General features: G+C 34.3%; 1 protein-coding gene across 1 annotated transcript in view; it reads left to right on the forward strand.

Moving 5' to 3' along the window:
- Nucleotides 1-3,755, forward strand: part of LOC122518144 — a 55,626-nt gene extending 51,871 nt beyond the window's left edge. Inside the window, exon 13 of the mRNA XM_043636883.1 lies at nucleotides 490-3,755. Coding sequence (XP_043492818.1) covers nucleotides 490-2,629 — 2,140 coding nt within the window. The 3' untranslated portion in view covers nucleotides 2,630-3,755. The remainder of the gene's footprint in view (nucleotides 1-489) is intronic.
- Nucleotides 3,756-22,330: the final 18,575 nt, after the last annotated feature.

Consider the following 22,330-nt stretch of genomic DNA (forward strand, 5'->3'; position numbering starts at 1 on the left):
GATTTAGAGCACGAAGATGATCCTCTCTTTCTCTTTCTCTTTCTCTTTCTCTTTCTCTTTCTCTTTCTCTTCCTTATTTTAGTTTGGACTAAAGTGTACGCTTCAAGTGATGTTTTAAAAGAAGGAAAGCTGCATTCAGAAGGTAGCATTGCTTCCTTTAAGAGCGTTTTTGTTTCTCACCCATCTTCTACAATTCCAACATCTTCTACTTTTTCTCTGGTTAAATTTGAAGGAATAAAGAGATTATTCTCATGAAAGTTCCATCGCAAAAGTCATAGAGAAAGAGAATAATAATATTTTACAAAAAGATCTCTGAACGTACTACAAAGTATTCGTTATGACGATCTCTATTTAGATATTCAGTAAAGATCGTGAAAATTGTTGTGAAAATTGTTATTAAACTTGTATAAAAAAGTTAGTCTTTCCGTAAATGATAAATATGATTATACTAAAGGACTATTCATTTGTTTGATTTCATATATTTGAAAGGTGTTCGCCGAGGTTTCTGCGGAAAACAAGAGAAACTCTGGCGAAAGAGCATCAGGCGAAATTAACGAAACAAGAAGAAGAAGAAAAGTGGCGATTGGAAGAGGAAGCATTGAAGAAGGGTAAGAAGGAAGAACCGATATACGACGAAAGTCCAACGATCGTAGTACGACCAGGTAAAAAGTCAAAGGCAGCAAAGGTATCGGTAGGAATCGATGCCACCCCGGCAACGAGGACCGAATCTATTTTGAATCAAGTACCAATTGAGTTGTCGAAGAAGGAGGAGACGTTCGTCGAGAAGATCGAACAATCCTTCGACTATCCTCTATCGGATTCCGGCAGCCAATTCCAGATGACACCTCAAGTCGTTGTAATAGAGCATCATCATTCTAGAAGCGATCCACTACCAATGGAGAACGTCTTGAGAACCATGAAACCGAATTTCTCGACTCCGCGAATCTATGAATCCGATTCTGGGAGTGTAAGCAGTCTCTACGCGAAGATCAATCCAAATTTGAAAGCTCGAATTCCGCGAACGAATCTTGAAAGGAGTGACGAGACCATAGAGATCGAGGCTTCGAAGAATGCCGAGGATCAAACTATTCCATTGGAGGAAATCTACGTGAAATCGACGAAATTGACAACTTTTGGTGGCGGTAGTACGCCTAGTGACGTCAACGTCACTTGTAGAGAACCAACGGTCGAAAGAGAGTCCGTTAGTCCGGAGGAAGCTCTTCGAACGATAAAACGACGAAATTACCCCAAGGTTCTACCAGACATTGAGAAAAGACGTTCGCTTCCTGTACCGACAACCTTGTTCCTGCCGAAACAACATGGAAACTCTTTAAGAGGATACAAGGGTACTCTAGCTAGTCCTGTTTCGGGGCAACCTCCATTACCACCGCCAAGAATGTTTGGCCCGTCTAAAAGCTTGGAATTCGCCGAAGAAAAGGAGAACCATTCCGAGGAGGAAGCAGTTACCAGTGATCTTCACATCGGACCTTTAACCAAGCGACAAGATTCTTCCGGCAAAAACAACTCCGATCCAAGCATCATCGATTCCATCGAAGGAAACATTATAATGAACAGCGTTCATCCCGGTGGCGGGAGCGTTGATACCATTTACAAGAATCCAAGGTGTCCCGTACACGGTGGATCCTACACGTTTTCGCCAACATCTCAGACACTCGACAAAGACATTGGAGATCCTAGAAGAGACTTCGTCGAAGCAGGAATGGGCAACCCTAATTGGTACAAGCCCGTAGCGAGGGATGGCAAGGTAGTGCCGGTAATGTCATTGGCATCCTCGGAACCACGGATCGTGATTGCTCCTAGAGAGCCGGAGAGACAGCACCGATTGATCGGTCCTAACGCAAATTGGGATAGGACAGGCGAGCCAAAAATCGTCATCGCTCCGAGAGTGCTTAATCTTCCAGGACAAGACAATCAAGATCTCTACCAGACAATAACAAATATGGGAAATACTTGTTCCGTTGAAACCGTCGTATCTTCTTCGAAAACTCATACCATGGATTCGGGTTCATCCGAACGGTTCGAGCTAGAATCCAGTGCAGGATCGAGCAGTGTTAGCAACTTAACCAGCTCCAAAGAAGAAAGAAAAGAACCACGTATCATAATAACTGCTGCTGATCCAAAGAATACTAACTTGGCCAATTCGAAACAACCGAAAATCATTATCAAACCTACGACTAGTTTTCAAAAGAACCGAGATCAAAGGAACATACCGAAAATCTCAGCAATACCATTGGTGGAACGACAAAATAGTCAAAACGTCGAGAAGGATAAGATCTTGGAACGTAAAGAGAACAGACCTACTCTCGAGAGACCTCCTTTGAGAGAAAAGCCGAAAGTAACGAGAATACCGTCATTTTCCAGACGAAAAGAGGACTTACCTATCGTTATGGATAAATCGTTAACACAAACGCATGTGGAGAAGGCGGAAATTGTGCAAAGAGTCGAGGCAGTAACTGGTAAAATCGCGAACGTGACTTACGTACACGACAGCAAATCTTCCATACCTACGCTTCAGAAAAAGGACTGCGAGAAATCGTCTACGAGTGGTGAAGATTCCAATGGAATCCCGACCGGTACAGTCAAAAGAAAACCCTCCAATAAGAAATAATATAAAGAGGTTCAACAACTAGTTCTGCGCTTCCTTTCTTCTCTTGATCGCCTTTTTTGCGATATCAAGAAGTACGAAAAGGGGATCAAATTTATCATAGCGGCTCGTAATCGTCTGAAGACAAGATAATAGACTACACGAGTAGATAGAAAATAACGATAGACTCAAATAATCAAATAATATTAACGTTATTATTATGGAGAATAGATAAGCTAAGTTAGTCAAGATAAGTCGATAGGAATAATATAACTAACAATTATGCAGATTAAGAGGTAAAAGGCGTCGGACTGGAGAAAAGTATTGTCCAATTTAACGTGGCATTTAATTCTTGAAAATTCGACAATACTTCTCTCTTTAGTCGATATCTTCGTTATAATGATGCAAAGATAAATATACGCACACAGACCACCAAATTGTACTACGCGATTTACATTTCCCCAAACTGATGTTTGCATTTTCTTAAAAGATATTCTCTCCGAGAATTCGACAAATATTTGACTTCTAGTAAATCGAATATCGAAGCTGCGTTGGTGGTTCGTTCGTCCTTTAACTTTCAACGATTTTATAGAGGAAAACTGATCTATCGATATCATTTTGCGAAACCTAAAGCCGATGTTGAAGAAGAGTTGGCAAAAAGATTCGGTCCAGTGCATGCTAAAGTAATGAAAGCATCTTCCTATTCGAACGGACTTTCGAATTCGACGAGCCGAACGAAGAAATTGAAAAGTCCTCCACGAAAGAGATCGGTCCCGATTTCGAACGGGGCTACGAACGACGAATTTTATTTTACGTAAGAAGAAACTAGAAACGTGCCACTATACTTCGTGATTGGTGATAGTGTAAGTTTATTACAGTTTCCAAGTCGTGTTATCTATGAAAGTTCTCTCCGAGAAATTAAAACTACTTGTCAAAGTTCTATTTACAGACAAACTTTTGTAAAAAAAGGATTAAGCTAATAGAATATTATTATATAGCATATCGATTCATTAATATAATATTTTACTCGACTTTGTCTCTAATATAACTATCGATAACTATCGAATAATTGTTTCCTTCAGAATTTTGTATTCGCGTTCTTTCTGTAAGAATAAGAAATAAAAGAATTTTCTTACTTTTGCAGCAGAAATGATAATGTCGAACATTTGAATTTCCTACTTTCCTGCGGACCTCTTATAAAAGTAAGTATTATTTTTATTTCAATTTATATAAACTTATTCTTTCGCGTAGGGTAAAGTCTATGCAGCGTACATATGTAGAAAATATCTACAACTGTTATTAAGTTTTTCCTTTGTAGCAGATAATATGTAGATGAACCAATCGTATAAATTCTTTCCTTCGCATTTTCACACGATAAACTTTATTACAAAGTAAAACAAAGTCCGTAAGTCATAAGAGATTCGTGCCCGTCGGGGGTAACAGAAGGAAACTAGAAGATAAAGTCGAGTATTTGGAACGTAGGTGGTTGACTTTCTGAATTTCCGCTTATATTGCTCGCGAATCCAATTGATTTTCAAAGTTCCCGTTGCAATACCTCTTCCTTCTTCAGAATCCTTGACGAAGAAACGGAGAGAAAGATAGAAAAAAGAGAAAGAAAAAAAGTAATTTTTTCATCGAGAATACAACGTTGTTTTTTGAACACAAACACGTACCTTTTGCAAATTTTTCGAAAGAAATAACACGTGCATACATCCGTATACTTTACTCCCAAAGTCTTTGATCTAATGGGAAATCAAAAATAATATATCGATTACTATAAAAATAAAATGTGTATACTTTATCCAAGTGACTTTTAATGAATTTTCTTACGTACATGTGCATGTATGGTGCATGTGTCAGAAAGTGTGTTCAACCGGATCATCCCACGTGCAAAATAATTAAGAGGAAAAGCGTGAAACACGCGCGACAGTAAGTCTTCTCGCTGCTTGATCACGTTTCTACGAATTTCCAATAACGACTCCTTGTTGGTTTCATTTTTGTTTCGAACCGGACCGATTGCCGTGGCAACGGAAAGGAGAAAGAACGCTTAATTGGACCATCACCACTATTCCCGCCAGCTTTCTCTCCATCTTTCTTTCTCTCCTTCTTTTTTACTCTCTTCGTTTAACCCGATCGAAGAGAAGATTCGGATTTCGAAAGGTCAACGTCCTCCTCTACGCACATATCTATGTATGCATGCATATATGTATGTACATATTTACATGCATGCAAGGATATTACAGGCATAAACCATACGTGTGACGCTATGAAAATAATTGGATAGAAGTGAAACGCTGACGTTTACAAGACCCCTTTATCTTCCTACGAGCAAGCAAATAGCCGGTTCTCCATTGTAATTCTATCTACGAGGGTGCAAAGAAATTAATCTACGGCTTTAAACCGATTAACATTTAAAAACGTTCAAAACGAAAAGTACTGTGCGAAAATAAACTTCCTTGAATGTAAGGAAAAAAAAATAATTCATTCGGCATTTATTTAATTAGAATGATTAGACAATTGTTGCACTCAAATGAATTGATACAGTTGAAAAGGTTCGTAATCATTATTCATTAATCATACTTATTCGATTGTGTATCTTTGACCAAATGTTTGTGGATATTTAATAATGTATCTATATTTGATTTGTAATAGATTTCGATGTTGAAATGATCAATAAATCGATGTCGATTTGTCGGCTGTCATTGTTTGCCCTAAAATGAATTTTATAAATTGTTAACTTTGATTGATTTTTATTGGCTTTTCTATCGGCAAAATGTTTTTATCATTTGATTTTTCAAGTATCGTTGCTGATACCACTATAATCTCAAAATAAACACGAGTATCTGCAGCGTTAAATAAATCGAAAGTTGTATTCATACAGAACGCAATTTAATCTATGTTACGAAATATCCCCCTTCATTAAACACCTTACCGAGTTAGTAAGCTTAATTCTACGTTTTACGTAATCGTATCATTTTCTAGTAGAATTCATTGAGTTTATTGCGTAAGAGTAGCAAGCTTTACTCGTTAAGCATTCGAGTTTCATTAATTTTTTTTATAAAATATGATTGGATTTTTATGATGTCGAAAATGCAAATAAATTTTCGCTCTGTACATACATTCATAGTACGAAAAGAAAAAGAAACGATCGAAACTAAAAGCTAATACGCCTGTAATTTAACTTGAGTAAACGTAGTGACCTAATTAATTAATAAATATGGATTAATTTATTAACTACGTATCTTAAATCAAAATATTCCAATTAAAAATCTTGTTTCTCTATTATTATTTGTTCACTTCTTCGATTAAACTTTGATTTAATCAACGTTTTTTCAAATAAGCGAATTATTTTTTGTTAAGCTATTCAACTTGGAAAGTATCATGAGTATGCATGAGATAAAATTAAATTAAAGAGCAAAGTTCGCAGGGAAGAGTCACAAATTCACACTTAACTTGTTCGAACTTATTCCAAATCAAAAAGATACTTGAATAAATGACCGAGTGATACTTTAATTAAACGCAAATACCATGTAGACCCGGTTGAGCTGACCCGTAGTAAGAAGGGTGGCTTTAATTTTGATGAAATTGTTTCCTCGAGAACTTTTGAATTCTATTGAGCAGCGCTCTAATTAATTACATATTCCACCGTTAACTCCACAGTCAAGACTAGCTGCTGAGACTACTGCGCTCTCCGCGTTTTAATCTCACGAAAATGATTCCTTCTGATAACGACTAAAATCAGATGTAGTAACGTTCATTTTACCGTATTGTCAGCTTCGAATAAGAAATCATGCTGATTTTTTTCTTTCAAAATTAGCTTATTCAATGTCGTTCAATGAAATATAAGTTTGGTTTTTAACTAATATATTATCTCTATAACTGAATGATATAAATTTCGGAGAAAATGATCAATGTAACAAGATCTCTTATTATTTGTTACATTATAATCTTCATTCCAACATAATTTCAGTCCAATTCAAATTAATGAAAAGATAACACTCCATAAATAAATTACAATTTAATTAATATACGCGCGCGCGTGCATGATATAAAATATTTGCATAAAATAAAATCATTGTACGCACACAGGGACACATATATTAAATGAATAAATCATTCAGCAGATATCCTATGTCTATCTCATTGATCAATTTTATTCAATTGGAACGAAAGAACGAAAAAAATAAAAAAGTATAGAGATTGGCTGATTAAAGCTACATACAAGGAGAATTACAAAATAGAGTTTTATTGGAAGTTCAATATATTCGATAGATCTTGGCATAAGGGTCACACTCAAAGCGCACGTACTTCGAAAAACGAGACAGACTTTTACGATACATCGTGCTCGAGGAAAGCAACAAAACGTGCCGGTTCCAAGTGACGAAGGTATTCGTGTTCCACGTTTGAGGAAAAAAGCTCTAATTCAGAAGAGTGATGCGATGTATATGTACGATACGTTCATATGTACTTACATATGTCCGAATAAAATGTCATATTTTTCCAAATAAACGAACTAAATGAAGGTAAGGAAAAAATAAACAAAAGTAAGACTGCGTACGCGAAAACCATTCGATGCGACACATTTTCCGAATGCTGACAAAAATCCATATGGTATACAAGTTTTATTTATATATAGGTACATGCATCATCTATAGTTTTTTCAATTTTTCAGTAAAGCATGAAAGAACAAACCACGAAACGACAAATCGATTTATTTTTTTATTTGAAGAAAACTTGTTGCATACTACATAGTTCGAGGGTAACAAAAAAAAAATAGAAAGATGTATGCATCTATATTTTTCTCTTAATCCGAGCACAGATTCATTTTTATAATAAATATGTATCTTTATGAGTAAAAAATTAATTGGATAGAAAATTAGATGATCGAAACGAACGAACGTTCGTTTTTTCCTTTTTTTTCGAACTACTTCAAATTTATTACAGGGAAATATTCGTAAAAAAAAAATACGAAAGAAGGATCTAAAATATGTGTCAAATATAAAAGAAAAAACGATTTGACGTAAATAAATATATACATAAAATATAATAAATATTACGGGATTTTCTAGAAATCTGCTTTACAGAGTATATTTATTTTGTATTTTATATTCATCATTTCAACATTTATATTTCATATCCTTCCATAGCTCTCGCCCATCACGAGCTTGCAATTTAATGAATACTTATCAAAAAAATATGAAATTGTAGAGAATACAAAACGACAATAACAATAATACTTATACATCAAGAGAGAAAATGCAACATATGGACATAAAATGTATGAAATAAAATGGTAGAGAATAAACTTTTATAGGAATGTTTTTACCAAAGTAATTCATCCATAAACCTAGATAGAATCATATAGGTACACATATATGCTCATACTATTCGAAAGGTTCAATATGGAAGGTTCATAAGAAATTACCGTAAATTCGTAAGAGATATCGTTTCGTTGACGGAATCGACAGGCGGTTCTGCGCGATCGTCAGAGTGAAAAGCTTTCATTTCAAATGGTCAATTTATTTTACATATGCAATTACGTACGGGCGCGAGCTTGTATATCATTTCGCCCGAGTTAAGAATAAATATAATGCAATTAAACAAATACGGCTATCCAGTGAATAACACAAAGATCACTTTTTGAACCGGATCACTGACGAACGAACACGGATTCGACTCTACTGCGGTGAAAACGCGCCGCGAAACTGCTCGCTTTACGAGCGTAATTGCTACGAGACTGTAGCGTTAAGAGCCACCGTAAAAGCTTGCCATAGTCAAAAGGGAGAGCGGTTTTTTAAATTGGTGAAAATTTACCGTGAAATATGAAATACGTCTACCTAAATGCATTTGCACATGTGTGTCGATCCGAACGCGTTTAAACGTTATTGTGTGAGTCCTTAAATATTATATACACGCGTGTCAATTTTAAGACGATATACAAATTTTCACGCGTATACTAACACCCGCAAAAATGAAAAAATTTCATAATTATATATCACAATTACGCTACGTATAAGTAGTCTTAATAATAGTTGAAAGATGCCGTCAAAAGTGAAATTTAGAAAATGAATTACCCGGGTGCACATTTTTTAACCTTCGTTAAGTTTTCTAAAATAAAACTATAAAGTTCACATCTGTATAGTTTGCTCGTCAGCTTTGCCTACGTTTACTAATACATTTTTACATTTCTCTATCTCGGATTATTCACACTTTATATTCATACCATATGTTTTCATCTACATACGTGATAGGTAACTATACATAAGTTATACGTACGCGAAAAGACGATACGCGTGTGTAGGTATTATTCGATTATGTCTAAGCTAATTGGTGTCTATCTCGAGCGAAGGCTATTGTTCCATTCGCCTATGTACTATATAGAACACGTTCGGCCGTTCGCAATTAGATCTCCCGACCGCTGACTACGAATTATCGTCGCTCGTTTAACCAAACCCCCAACGTCCCGCAACCTCCCAAATCCCAACCCTTAACCCCGTTGCTTTTGCTTTCCTTTCCATCGTCTGTTTTACTTTTTCGTCTGGGTTAAATTAGCAACAACCGAACGATGACCGCAATTTCTAACTTTTTTCTCGATGTTACGCCTTGTTTTTCCTTTTACGTACAAACTTTACTATTAACTTTTCTCTTTTGTAACAGCTGTACAAATGTTCTAGCTTATCGTTTTTCTACCGATTACAATAGCGATCGCAATGTTTGCATATCTTTCATCTTAGAAGAAATATCGATTTCATTATATAAAAACGTTGAAAAATATATATCCGATGTATTAAGTATACTTTATAAATACTAGTATTGTGTTACCGTTTTATCGTACCTATTTGATTATCTTGGTGATATCATTTTTAGTAACGACGACACACCGACCAACTGATAATCTCATATTATTAAGTGATATTCTCTCGATATCTTGGCGAGCTTTTCGTCAAGAGCAACTACGCAAGGCACACCTGTTGCGTGAATATATTTCTCTGTTACCTTCGCCTATTTTTAAAGAATCTATTCTAATTCAAAGTATTCTGAATATACAGTATCTATTCATATTGACGACAGATTCGATTTTATCTCAACGATATCTTTCATCTTCGCAGTAGCTGTGAAAAGTTTATGAACAAGTTTATAAATTATTGCATTCTAAATAGGTATTGATTAACATTAATATTTATGAAAATCATCCGTTTCGTAGTATTTGCCTGCATAGATACACAGAAGAGATGGGAAATAGAGAGCGGAACGCACACAATTCAAATACAATTCATTGTCAGTGTAGTCGGTATCATTGATGAAGCATCGAGGTAAGAACCTACGGCAGTTCATCGATTATGGCGAAGATAGAACCATCGTGATTGCTTGCCAACGTGATCGAGATACAATAAATTGAAATTCAATGACGTCCAAAGTTTCCAAGTTGTTCTCGAAGAATCGTTTTGATAGAGAATAACGAATCTTGAAAAATAAGAATTTTAATGGATACGTATTACGGATATAATTGTAATTATAAATTTTAGCATTGATAATAATACTTAGCGTTCATTAGTATGGAGATATGTCTATTGATATAACATGTAGAAAATGAAAAGAACAAATTTCTTTCAATAATTCCAGAAAATTCGTCACATTCGCTATCGTACCAAGTTATTTATTTTGAGATATTCCATAACTAATACAGATGAGAAAAAAGACACCCTCTCTTGTAAGCTAACACGGATAAGGGTGGCCAACGTCGAGTATAGGAAACCTTCGTTTCGTTTACAATTTACAAAATACATTATTTTCAAGTGCATAAGAAATATCGTAAGAACATACACTTCTCGTCTCTAATTATAAGTTCGTATACTTTTGATAAATGATTATTTTTGTTAACGTTTTATCTGCAGGATAAAGATATTCAAAGACAAGAAAAGTCCTCGAAAAGAAAGAAAATGTAATTATAGAATAAAAAAAGAAATGTGCACACATTGAATGAGTCGAGTATCTCGGTAAATTATGGTCGTGGATATTCAGCGTGGAACGAAAGCAAAACGACAAAGACGGCATACGTAAGGTGCATCATTAAACGGTGCAGTAAACTCGCCTTCAAGCGTTCTCTTCTAATTAGACACCACTGACAGATTTCGTTAGACGCGCTCGTATAGGCGTGCTTGTTAGCCAGCGAACGGTCATATACATATAACCATGAAACGTTTATGTGCCGCGCAATTGCCTGCGCTTCGACCTTTATGCTTCACGGACGAAATAGCAAGGCGTGAAAGCGAAATCGATCCGGCACATTGATAGAGAGAATTCGGTCGAAAGCATATACCTGTCTAACTATCGATGTTGTTGAATTCGATCGATCGAACCAGAAATGAACGATCAATGCTTTGTGCCTTTGACAAGAGTGTGATTCCAAGTGCCAATATGTATATTTTCATGAATTTCATTGTTTGGAGAAAAGCTAGAATTTTTAATTGAAAAACTTCTTGAATTTATTTGATTTTGTTTAGCGTTGCTCGCGTTGCAAACAAATCGTCTCCGAGCTATCGTCATTATATTCGAAAAGATTCGTCGGTGATACGAAGAAAGAGAAGAAAAAGACAGGCAAAGAATGTTTCTCGGTCTCTCTGGAGTGTCGCGCGAAATCCTTCATAGAACATCCACTTCGAAATCTAATTAATCTGACTCGCGGTCCCGGAGTGTACTGCAGGCCCTTCGGACAGCACAATGTAGTCTCCAAGTGCCAATATGTATATTCATGAATTTCATTGTTTGGAGAAAAGCTAGAATTTTTAATTGAAAAACTTCCTTGAATTTATTTGATTTTAGCGTGCTCGCGTTGCAAACAAATCGTCTCCGAGCTATCGTCATTTAATTCGAAAAGATTCGTCGGTGATACGAAGAGAAAGAGAAGAAAAAGACGGCAAAGAAGTTTTCTCGGTCTCTCTGGAGTGTCCGCGGCGAAATCCGTCAAGATACATCCACTTCGAAATCTAATTAATCTGACATCGCGGTCCCGGAGTGTAACTGCAGGCCCTCGGACAGCACAATGTAGTCTAACTCCAAGTAGCTCGCATTGTCTTGGAAACAATAGGGGCCCCTTCTGAAATAGACAGAGGCACTTTGTCCTACAGGCAGCCACCCGGTAGAGAAAGAAATATTTGACACAATTTTATTTAACTAATGCAGTATTTCATGCATGTTCTTATTTTACATTTTTGACTTACAATAAGATATATTATCAATGGAGTAACATGATCAACAATGTGAACATAAACGGAGATTAACTTGAAACGTCATGGAATAATATGTATATGGTGTACACAAATGATAAAGCCCTGTTAGTATTACTTGATAGCTGTCCGTTGCAAATGTATACTATACGACACCGTTTGCTCGTCTAAACAGATACGCCATTTAAGCGGCCTCTAATCGTCAATATCGTTCGTTCGTAATATAATCCTTCTCGTATTACCTAATGCTGCTAGCCATGTAGAACTTTTTGTGCACTGGATAATTTCATAGATTTTCTTATCCTATCGTTGAATTTTAGTAAATTTACAAAATGAGTGAAGTTGATCACATTTATATAGACTGACTTTTGTGCATACTTTTAACGGAGTAATATTAAATCTCAAACATTTTTCCACGAGAAACGCGTTTAATTCGTACCGAATGAGGAAGTTTTAATAAACGTTCATGTCGCTTAAGAGCCAAAACTTATGGCTTAGCTGAGCTAAACGAGATATAACCGCGAGCTACCATTAAGAGAAAAAAAAATAGCTAATTAAATACGCCCGCAAAGAGAGAAGAAAAGAGCAAGAGAGACTCGGAGAAAAAGAGAAGGGAAGAGCCAGTTTAAACAGCGAATAAAAAACTTAATAAACGTCAAATAGCCGTCAAACGCAATACGGGAAGAGGGAGCAAGAATTCTACGGTACAATACTATAAAAGAATGCAATATTCTTCGACAGTATATGACATATACTTTGATAGTATATATAGTATAGTTATATTGTAATATAGAATTTTATATAATTATATTTAATTTTTAATATATAAACATGTGTGTGCCTTCAGAAATGCATTTATATATATTTTAAAGTGAAGCAATTTAAGACACTCAAATAGAAAAGAATCCAGAAGGTTTGGTGATAAATCCAACGATGATCACCTGTAACAAGAAGAAAACTATATTAATCATACAATCAAGTGATACAATAGCCTGACATATAAGTGGTCCAATTCGCAGATATACTTTTCAATTGTGAATCCTTTATTTACTTTTTATCAAATCTCTAATTACCGTTGCAATAAAATTAAATTTAAACGCGTGATTTTACATTTATATAAAATAAGTAAAAATAAAGAAATAGGAAAAATAAGAATACTAAGTTAGTAAAAAATATAATATCTATTAATTATTATGAAATACTTTTAAACTGCATTATATAGAAAAGAAAAAATGCAAATTTAATAAAATACGATCAAAGTGAAAAATTTTAAAGATAAAACAAGAAAAGAGAAATTACTGTAATATTTACCGAACGTTATTTAAGCTTAAAAATTTAATAATACTTACTACCATCTCTAATGATACTCTAATTAATTATTTTTCATAATTATGTATTCAAAGATCGTATTTCGTGTTAAATTTGATTTTTATCACATACACACACATACAGGCATATATACATAAGTATAGGTTAACCACTCGTTCACATACATTCATGTATTTGATTTTCTTTATATTGTACTAATGTAATTTTATTTTTTATTTCTCTTAGATTTCCGAGCATTGTAGAGTCCAGAACGAATTAATACACCCGTTCTAATAATTGTGTTTACTCTTTTTTTATCTTCATATTCATTGAGGTAAGCGTTATTCTTTTTTTAAGCCATGTAGAAATGTATAGAAAGAATGAGAACGAGAGTGAGAGAGGGAGAGAGAGAAAGAAAACAAAACATTCACCTCAAGCAACTATGAATGTGTATGTATATTTGTAGGTCTTTCTCGAGGTGAAAACAGAAGAATAACCGTCGAAACGAAACGTAAACAGTCGAGCACCGAGCATTCGATACCTCTACGAGATATACGCAGAGAGATCTCATTCCCCTTCCGTCATTCACCGAGTAATGATCTAACGAACGTGACGTATTAAACTATTTATTGATTTTCTTTATAACGTTATCTAATTACAACATTCGACAACTGCTGATTAGACAACTTTTTATATCTAACATTGATTCTTTATTTTAGAATACTTTTATATACAATATATATATATATTTTAAAGTGTGCTATGCCTTCAGGAATGATTTCAGGAAATATTGTAATATTTAATTGTATGTAATATAATTTTTAGTATGTTTCAGCTTTTCAGAGTTTTTCTTTTATTTTATTTTATTCATCGTCATCCTAAGGGTAGGAGACCCATCGTGCATTCATCGTTGAAGATTCGAAGTAAGTTTTTTTTTGTATCTCATAATTTCACAAACATTTTAATGGTTTTCAGTAATAGTAATGATATTAATAGTATCCTTTTTTATTTCTGTTTCAGATTGCAATCGTGCGTGAAGCAATATTCGGGAGTGTTTTATCGTTTAAATAGATAATTAAAATCACGGATTAGAAGCACGTTCGTTCGTTCATTTCAATTCGCTCGTGTTACGCGATTGTATTAGAATTTTTTTATATTAAATTGACTGCGATCAAAGCAGTAATTGCATTAGACTTTGTTCGAGTAAAGTTGTATTTTTATCTTTAAACAGTCGCAGAGACTGTTCGCGTATTAGAATCAGTGCATCAATGAAGATTTTTTTACTTGCATTGACTGTGTGCAAAGCAGTCTATGGAAGCAGTTGTAGAATCAGTGATCGGGCGCATAATAAATTAAAATCATACGCGAATTAGAATCAGTGTTGTTCGCCGTATAATAAAATTTCGGTTTCGCGATAAGAAACTCATCTATAGTTTCTTATTTTCGTTTATACCGCGTTCTTAGATTCACGCGAGGTGCATCGCCATGGTGCAATTGAGTCTTATCCCATTGGAATGCATTGTAAGTATCAATTTTTATTAACATTTTATTCGTTTTTGCTTGCTATGATTTTGGATCATAATACATATAACTTATCGTTTTGTTCTATTTTATTTTACAGATATGACGACGGACTTTCTACCTTATCAAAGATGTGGGATGAATTCATCGATGGATCTTCGGTGGATCTTCGATGGATCTTCGATGCATTTTCTCCTATACCATATTGAGGCATTCTTCGATGATGAGACTACAACACTTGCTGCGAAGTAGGAGTGTTTTGGAGCCATCGTAGAACTTCTTACGCAGTGAGTCAAAAAATTTAAAGTCCCTCCAGAGCTCAATCATGTCGAGGATGAAAGGTCCTAATCGGCACGAGCTACTGGTTGTAATTATTTAAATAAATTATTGACGAGCACATGAGTAATTCTTCTTTTGGAATTACTCATGAAAATTGTATATTGTATTGTATGTTATATTGTATGTTTTATTAGTTCAGGATAGGTATTCTTGTCTCATCGGTTAAATTCATTTAATTAATAGTGCAATTAATTACTGCACTTTCTTTTTATTACGTGTTTTGTTCGTAGTTAGTAGTGATGAAATCGAGCATTTATTTACTCCTTTTCGTCCAGAAAAGCATGTAATAAATATCTTACATGCATTGCTTCGTATTTAATTTATCTAATCGCGATTAATTTTGATGTATCGATATTTCTATATTATAAATAAATGAGCAAGAAGACAAACTCATTCGCGACGGATAGATTCTAGCAGTTAAGTGGTGGCTCAAAGCCCAGTTCTTTTATTAGAACAGCCAACTTAATGAAAGGAGTCGTCCGAGGTTTTAAAATATATTAAAAGATATTAAAAGATATTAAAAGCTATTTTTTATCAAATAAATTGTAGAGTCCTTAGCCGCTTAGATGAATTTTTATAAAAATGTATATTTATGTGTTATGTATTTATGTGTATTTAATCATATTTTTTAGATCAGGATTTTCAACTTCTAATGTACTAATCTCCCGTTTCTCCCCCCTATACTTTCTGCGTTCTCATCTATGCGTGTGCCCAGGTGCTACTAATGTAAAATCACGCGTTTAAATTTAATTTTATTGCAACAGTAATTAGAGATTTGATAAAAAGTAAATAAAGGATTCACAATTGAAAAGTGCATCTGCGAATTGGACCACTTATATGTCAGGCTATTGTATCACTTGATTGTATGATTAATATAGTTTTCTTCTTGTTACAGGTGATCATCGTTGGATTTATCATCAAACCTTCTGGATTCTTTTCTATTTGAGTGTCTTAAATTGCTTCACTTTAAAATATATATAAATGCATTTCTGAAGGCACACACATGTTTATATATTAAAAATGAAATATAATTATATAAAATTCTATATTACAATATAACTTTTTTAATAGGAAGTGTAAATTTTTTTCAGTTCTTGAGGTTCTATGTCAACTTTTTTGCACTCGCGCTTCGTCTCTTTCCGTCGATATTGATAAGAACGTTTGAACGACCATTTTCTTCATCGATCACGGCACAACAAAAGCTTTTATCAAAGAAGTTAGAAAAAGGAATAAAATAAGACGCGTAATCGCTCGGCTTTGGTTAGGAAAACATTTTTTGATCGGTTATCGCGAGCTAACGATGAAGAATCAAATTTAATGCAAAACCTTATTATGTCTAATAGGAGAATATACAATAATAATTAATTTAGAATATCTATAATAAACACGATAACATTGTATGGAAAATTTACTATATTCGAATATGTTTATCATATGGTTGTATCTTTAATTGAAAATCGAGCCTGACGATAATATTGACATTTTCACAGTTTCATACGAATTATGCATAATTAGATACATGAATATATTTACCTCGCGTCTCTCGTAATTTTGGTGAACACGTTTATAATAGAATTTGATGTTACATTGTTTATGGAAGGCTTCGTTCTCGTTATTCCTTAGACAAATATTACAAAAGTACCAAGTAAATTTAATTGAAAAGTCAGGACTTCTTATTAAAAAATATCGTATGATATATTTACGCGTGTACGTTAATGCATATATTAATAATGCGTTTTTATAATCTTGATGTCTCAAAAATATTTATTAGTTTTAATTAAAATGCACTAAAACCATAGACCGATTATAAGCTCAAATCCACGACACGAATCGACGTTCGCAACAAGGTAAAACAAGAGTATGATATGAATAATGGCAATAAAGGTATTTGCAAAACGAATGTATGTTTACACAGACGGTAATTCTTTTCTCTGCGAAAACGCGGTAACGGGTTCACGAGTCATGCGTTATGAAAACGATTTGGGTAACCCGTGGAAAAACTTATGGCTTTTGCCAGACGGAAACGTACAGGTGCGCATTTGCATTCGTCGTAACGTACTACATATCTACATATGTATGTTAGATACATACATGCATACATAGGTACCGTGAGGAATGTGAGAAAAATGACGAGTGATCGCAACGCGTCGCGACTCTTCGCGTGCACCTATTTTCATAATATTTTTTATATCCTATCTAACGTATTCCGAGTAAACAAATCGTATTTGATTTCGGGAATTGTTTTATCTGTAAATTTTCGAAATAACATTGCAATAGCTACGATTTTACACAAATTACTACGAAAAAGATAGAAGTCTAATTTAGGAAAAAAATATAAACTAGTATCCGCGCTATAAATTTGATGCTCTGGTCTTTCCTATAGAAATGTCAGTACTTAGTAAATAGACATTGAGCGGCGTGTTACATACCGTCATCCCTTCGTGGCATCTCTCTACGCGCAACCAAGTTTTTACTTAGAATAAATTCGTAAGGTTTCTTAAAAAAAAAGAGAGACAAGAAAAATGAAAGAAAAAAAAGGTTTGAAATATGTAAGATTACTAGCGGGGTTTTCTTCCTGTGCGGCCTAGTTTTATAATTTATAAAGTGCTCGGTAAATCTCTCGTAAGGAGGATTAAAGGGATGTTTGAGGAAGAAAAGGAGGGAGAAAGGAACGGAAATTTTAAAGAGCAGGGTCAGCCGCAGACCGAAACGGGATGGAAAGAAAGAGGGATGACGAGTAACGGAAAGAATGAAAGAAAGAAAGGAAAAGGGAAAGGGGAGAAAAAAAGAAAGAAGAAAGAAAAAAGAAAAAAGAAAAAAGAAAAGAATGAAAGAATGAACGAACGACGGCAATCCAGAGGCACGGGGTTCACGTCGTCTATCTATAATGAAATCTCGGGTAATATTTTCATCGCGGCGAGATGTCTAGTCTCGACGAGAACCGCTAGAAAAGCTTTCCTATCCTATCCTATCTTTTTTCTTTCTTTTCCTTTATTTTTCTCTCTTTACCTATCAAGGCTCTACGTTGCCGTACAGCTTGCTAACAGAACTCTCTCCTCTGATAGTCGGTATTCAGCTTCAAAACTCTGTTTTAATGTCTCTCTCTCTCTCTCTATCTCTCTTGCTCTGTTCGCTCGTTAACGTCTAGAAATATCTTCTACATCAACATTGGTAAATTCTAATAAAAGTATGATTTATAATATAAAAAGAGGTCTCATCGTATAGAAAAAATTCTCAAAGTATAAAGTCACGAAATTGTTATTTATAACTGTATTATTTAAAGTTTTATTTCATTTTATCGTTAAAAATTGTTATTTTATACCCCAAGTTTTAATTGCTTTTTAAGTTATACTAAAAGTACTTTAGTTATAGTAATATTATAACTTTTAACTAATACAATTTTTTTTTTTTCTATACGAAACAAATTGCGTTAAAGATGGTTCAAGAAACGATCTATATTTTATCAATGTTTCATTGATAACGATAAGTACCGAAATAATTTAACTAAGTATCATCTGTAAGTATATCAATATCATTGTGTTATGTAAAATATCGTTTGCACAACCTTACGCGAAAGTTGAGGATTTTACGATAATTATACTCTAGTCTATTTTTGCCTTTTATGCACGATCTGACTTAGACCACATGAATAATATTGAGTATGGACAATGAGAAGAAATATTTTCATAGTTTCTTCCTCTATCGATCATCGCACTTTATCGTATAAAGCTTTTTTGTATGATTAATGGTACGTTTGACGAGATTAATGACGATGGAATTGTAGAAAAAGTTAACGAAAGCTACCATTCAGACGAAGGAGATCATGAAAAGAGAGAATATCAATCAAACGCTAATAATTTTGCGCAAAAACTTGCTATTACTTTCTAAACACAATTCTAATTGCAAACTCTCATCGAATATTAAGCGAAAAAATTGATTTTGTATTTTCATCCTACTTTTGAATATTAATTATTATGAATATTTATAATCATTTTAATAAGTTTCAATTATCCGTTATTCGAGAACCAAATTTCAGCGCTTTCGCGTCTTGCACGATAAGTACTGCTGCTTTTCCTAATCTAGCCGTTATACTTCTATACTTTCTTGTTCCTCTACCTTTGACTCTCCTTTTGCTTTGTCACGTTCCTCTGCAAACTGCTCCGTTCGCAAAAATTCATTTCACCTTCCGCATCAAATTCAATTTCTTCGTCTCTTCGTTTTTCCCTCTTTCTCTCTTATTCCTTTCTTACCTTTTCCATCTTCTTCTTCTTCTTCTTCTTCTTCTATCTTCTCCTTTTCCTCCTCTTTTTCCTCCCTCTTTCATTCTCACTCTTTCAGTTCTCCGAGCATCACAAAGATAAACGAAGCTGGCGACGCGTTCAATTCACTCTGCAGAGTGAATCTCATGGCACGTTCGTATTTAACGATCGTTTCTAAACTATTATCTTTGCGTTTCTCCTTTGATTCCCATGAGCAAAAGGAAGAGATAACGGAGGAAGAAAAACAAAAAAGAGAATATGAAATCGTTTTCTCAATCTCGCCATTCGGTTTCTTTTCGTTGTTTCCTTTGATGGCATATAAAAATAAGATTTCAAAACGAAAGACAAAAATTACAAACCTTTGCAAGAGGAAACATTAACATTAGCAATGAATATATTTATTTGTTCAATTAATTGAGAATTACTATTGTTATTTAGATATATTACAAAATCAATATTTTCTGCGGATTGCAACGATTTGCATATTTGTTTCCGATCAAATAAAGCATATATGCATATCGATGTTTGCCAGATTGAAGGCTTAAGAAAAACATTGGCGATATCGCATTCGAGGTAATCGATGATCTTTTTCAAGATCGTTTGTATGAGTACTAAAGTATCGTTTGAAAGATCGTGCCAGCAAGTTTCAGGTGTAAACATCCTTCCAGTGCATCTAGTGGTAGTTCCCTCGAACGATCTCATCCGTAACGGTACTCGACTTATGTCGAGAATTTTGTTGGCTGCCTTCCACGGAGCTCGTTTTAGCAAACTTACTAGAACTTGATTGTCTCTTGGCTGTTTAGTTTATTCCTTGCTTCTGTTTTCTCCATCGAACGCATCCGAAGAATTTCTTTTGGTATTTTTTCATTAATATTTTCTAATCCTTCAATTATATTGTAGTTTTTAATTTTCATTTTATTTAAGCTTCAGCGAATAATGATATTAAAAGAATGATTAACAGTAAGAATAATATCTTATGCCATTGCTAAGAAATGATTTAATCGGTAAAGTAATGTCCCGCTCATTATGTTGTAAAGTAATACTAAATATTATTAAATACTTGGAGCGGAAAATGAAAACGTCCAAAACTAATTCGTCTTTGCTCGGTATATCTCTAATCAAATAAATTAAGCTAATCACTCAAGTATAACGTCACCGTTGCAACCGCGATACGTTATTGCGACGTAGCATTGCGAGTTTGTAACATCCTCGAAACATTTACATAAAGTGAATCATTGGAATGAAAGCACTCGACCAAGCATTTTCAACCTTGATGAATTTCAATACGAAACTCTATTGTAGAATAGAGTATGTGTACAATGTAAGTCATCTAAATTGGCCTATCCGACGCAACCCCAAACATTTGTATAACTTAAATAGTATAAAAGAGAAACTTTTTGTAAGGAATATATATCTGCGTTATAAATTTTCTCGGATAGTTTTCTTAATATCCATAGAAATAGAAGATAATTAAGGGTTTCTTTGCAAATGACTCTATATAATGTTATCCCTTCTTTTTCCGCAAAGTTCCTTGAAATTCTTCCAGCTAACACTTCCGTTCGTTTTCTTGTCATTTGGTAGTTGCAAGAAAGGATGAAAAAGGAAGAAGCACCGTACCGCTATACCACCGCTGTTCTATTTTCTTGTTTTCTTTGCAATCCGGGGTTAGAATCGACGAAGAGGGTAGATGTATTGGAGGAGCAGGTAAGGGAGAAAAGATAGGAAGAGGTGAAAGAGGCGAAGAGGTGAAAGAGGCCAAAGGGGAAAAAGGAAAAAGGGAAGAAAAGGGGAACGCCCGTGGAGCAGCTATCCTTGCTCCTTTCATTCGCTTCCATCTTGCCATCAGCATCGTCTGTAGCGCGTCTTGAGAGACGGCCGACAGGGTGATTCATCTTCCGGAGGGGATTATTGTGGCCTCGATGCACGCGAAAACCCAACCCCCCAGAGAAAGACGGCGTATACTCCGGCTTCTTTTCGTGACGAGCGCACCGCGGAAACCTGGCGCGCTCCTTGCCACATGCTCTACCATGGATTAAACCGACTGATATCTACGCTTGTGTGCGTATACAGAAATCCCCCAAAGTCTCTACACTTTGCTCAACTTCATCTATGTGAGAAAAAGGACACTTAATAAGTATTACACGAACTATCTCGTAATAGATGATACAGATGATATCCTGCAAGAATAAGTCAGAAACATAGAATAAACCTTTTCCTTAAGAAGATTAATCAATGACAAAAATGTTTTTTCAGAATTATAACGTTTTATAATAGTTCATCTTTACAATATAAAATATAATATGTAGTTTAATATGCCATATCACATATGTGTGTATAAACATTTTCTTCTTCTTTAAACTTTACTACCAAAATTACGATAATGTCATTTTTCCATTAGGTTCGCTTTAATATTTACTTAATACGTAGTACCTATAAGATATTTTTTTCTACTAATTTCTATGAAAATATATCACTGATTAAACGATTCAAGTTTCATGTATTTGCGTGTTCTGTTCTGACTATTTTTTTATATAACATCTTATAAACATGAAAAACGATCAAAAAATGTTTTTACTTGAGTTTTAGCATGAATCCCATATAAAAAGAAATATTCGATATTTCCGACTTATGTTTGTACAGGCAATAGAGTATGTTATCTACTCGATTGTATCATCTATTACAACTCATCTTATATTTTATATCGTTGTTCTTTTTGAAAATTATATTTATCGGAGATTACTGAATTTAGATTCGTTTCACGTAAATTAATCCGCTGGAAGGCTACCGAGCACCGATAAATGTTGATAAATTTGCTTGATTTTAAGCGAAACCCATATTCACACGCAAAAACTAGTTACGAATTAATAAACGAATCGATTTAAAGTCCATAGGTATAAAAGGTGCGCGTAGAAAACAAAAAGTTAAATATGATTTTATATTAATGTTATTTCAAATTCCTGCATTGCATTTACAGTTAACTTGTAATTAAAAAAGCATAATACCTAATTAATAAAAATAAATAAGCTTTTCGAAATGTCACAGTGCAAATAATTCAATTACTTGAATGTAAT

The sequence above is a fragment of the Polistes fuscatus genome, unplaced genomic scaffold, assembly GCF_010416935.1.
Source record: "Polistes fuscatus isolate 324 unplaced genomic scaffold, CU_Pfus_HIC Scaffold23, whole genome shotgun sequence".
NCBI classification, from domain to species: domain Eukaryota; kingdom Metazoa; phylum Arthropoda; class Insecta; order Hymenoptera; family Vespidae; genus Polistes; species Polistes fuscatus.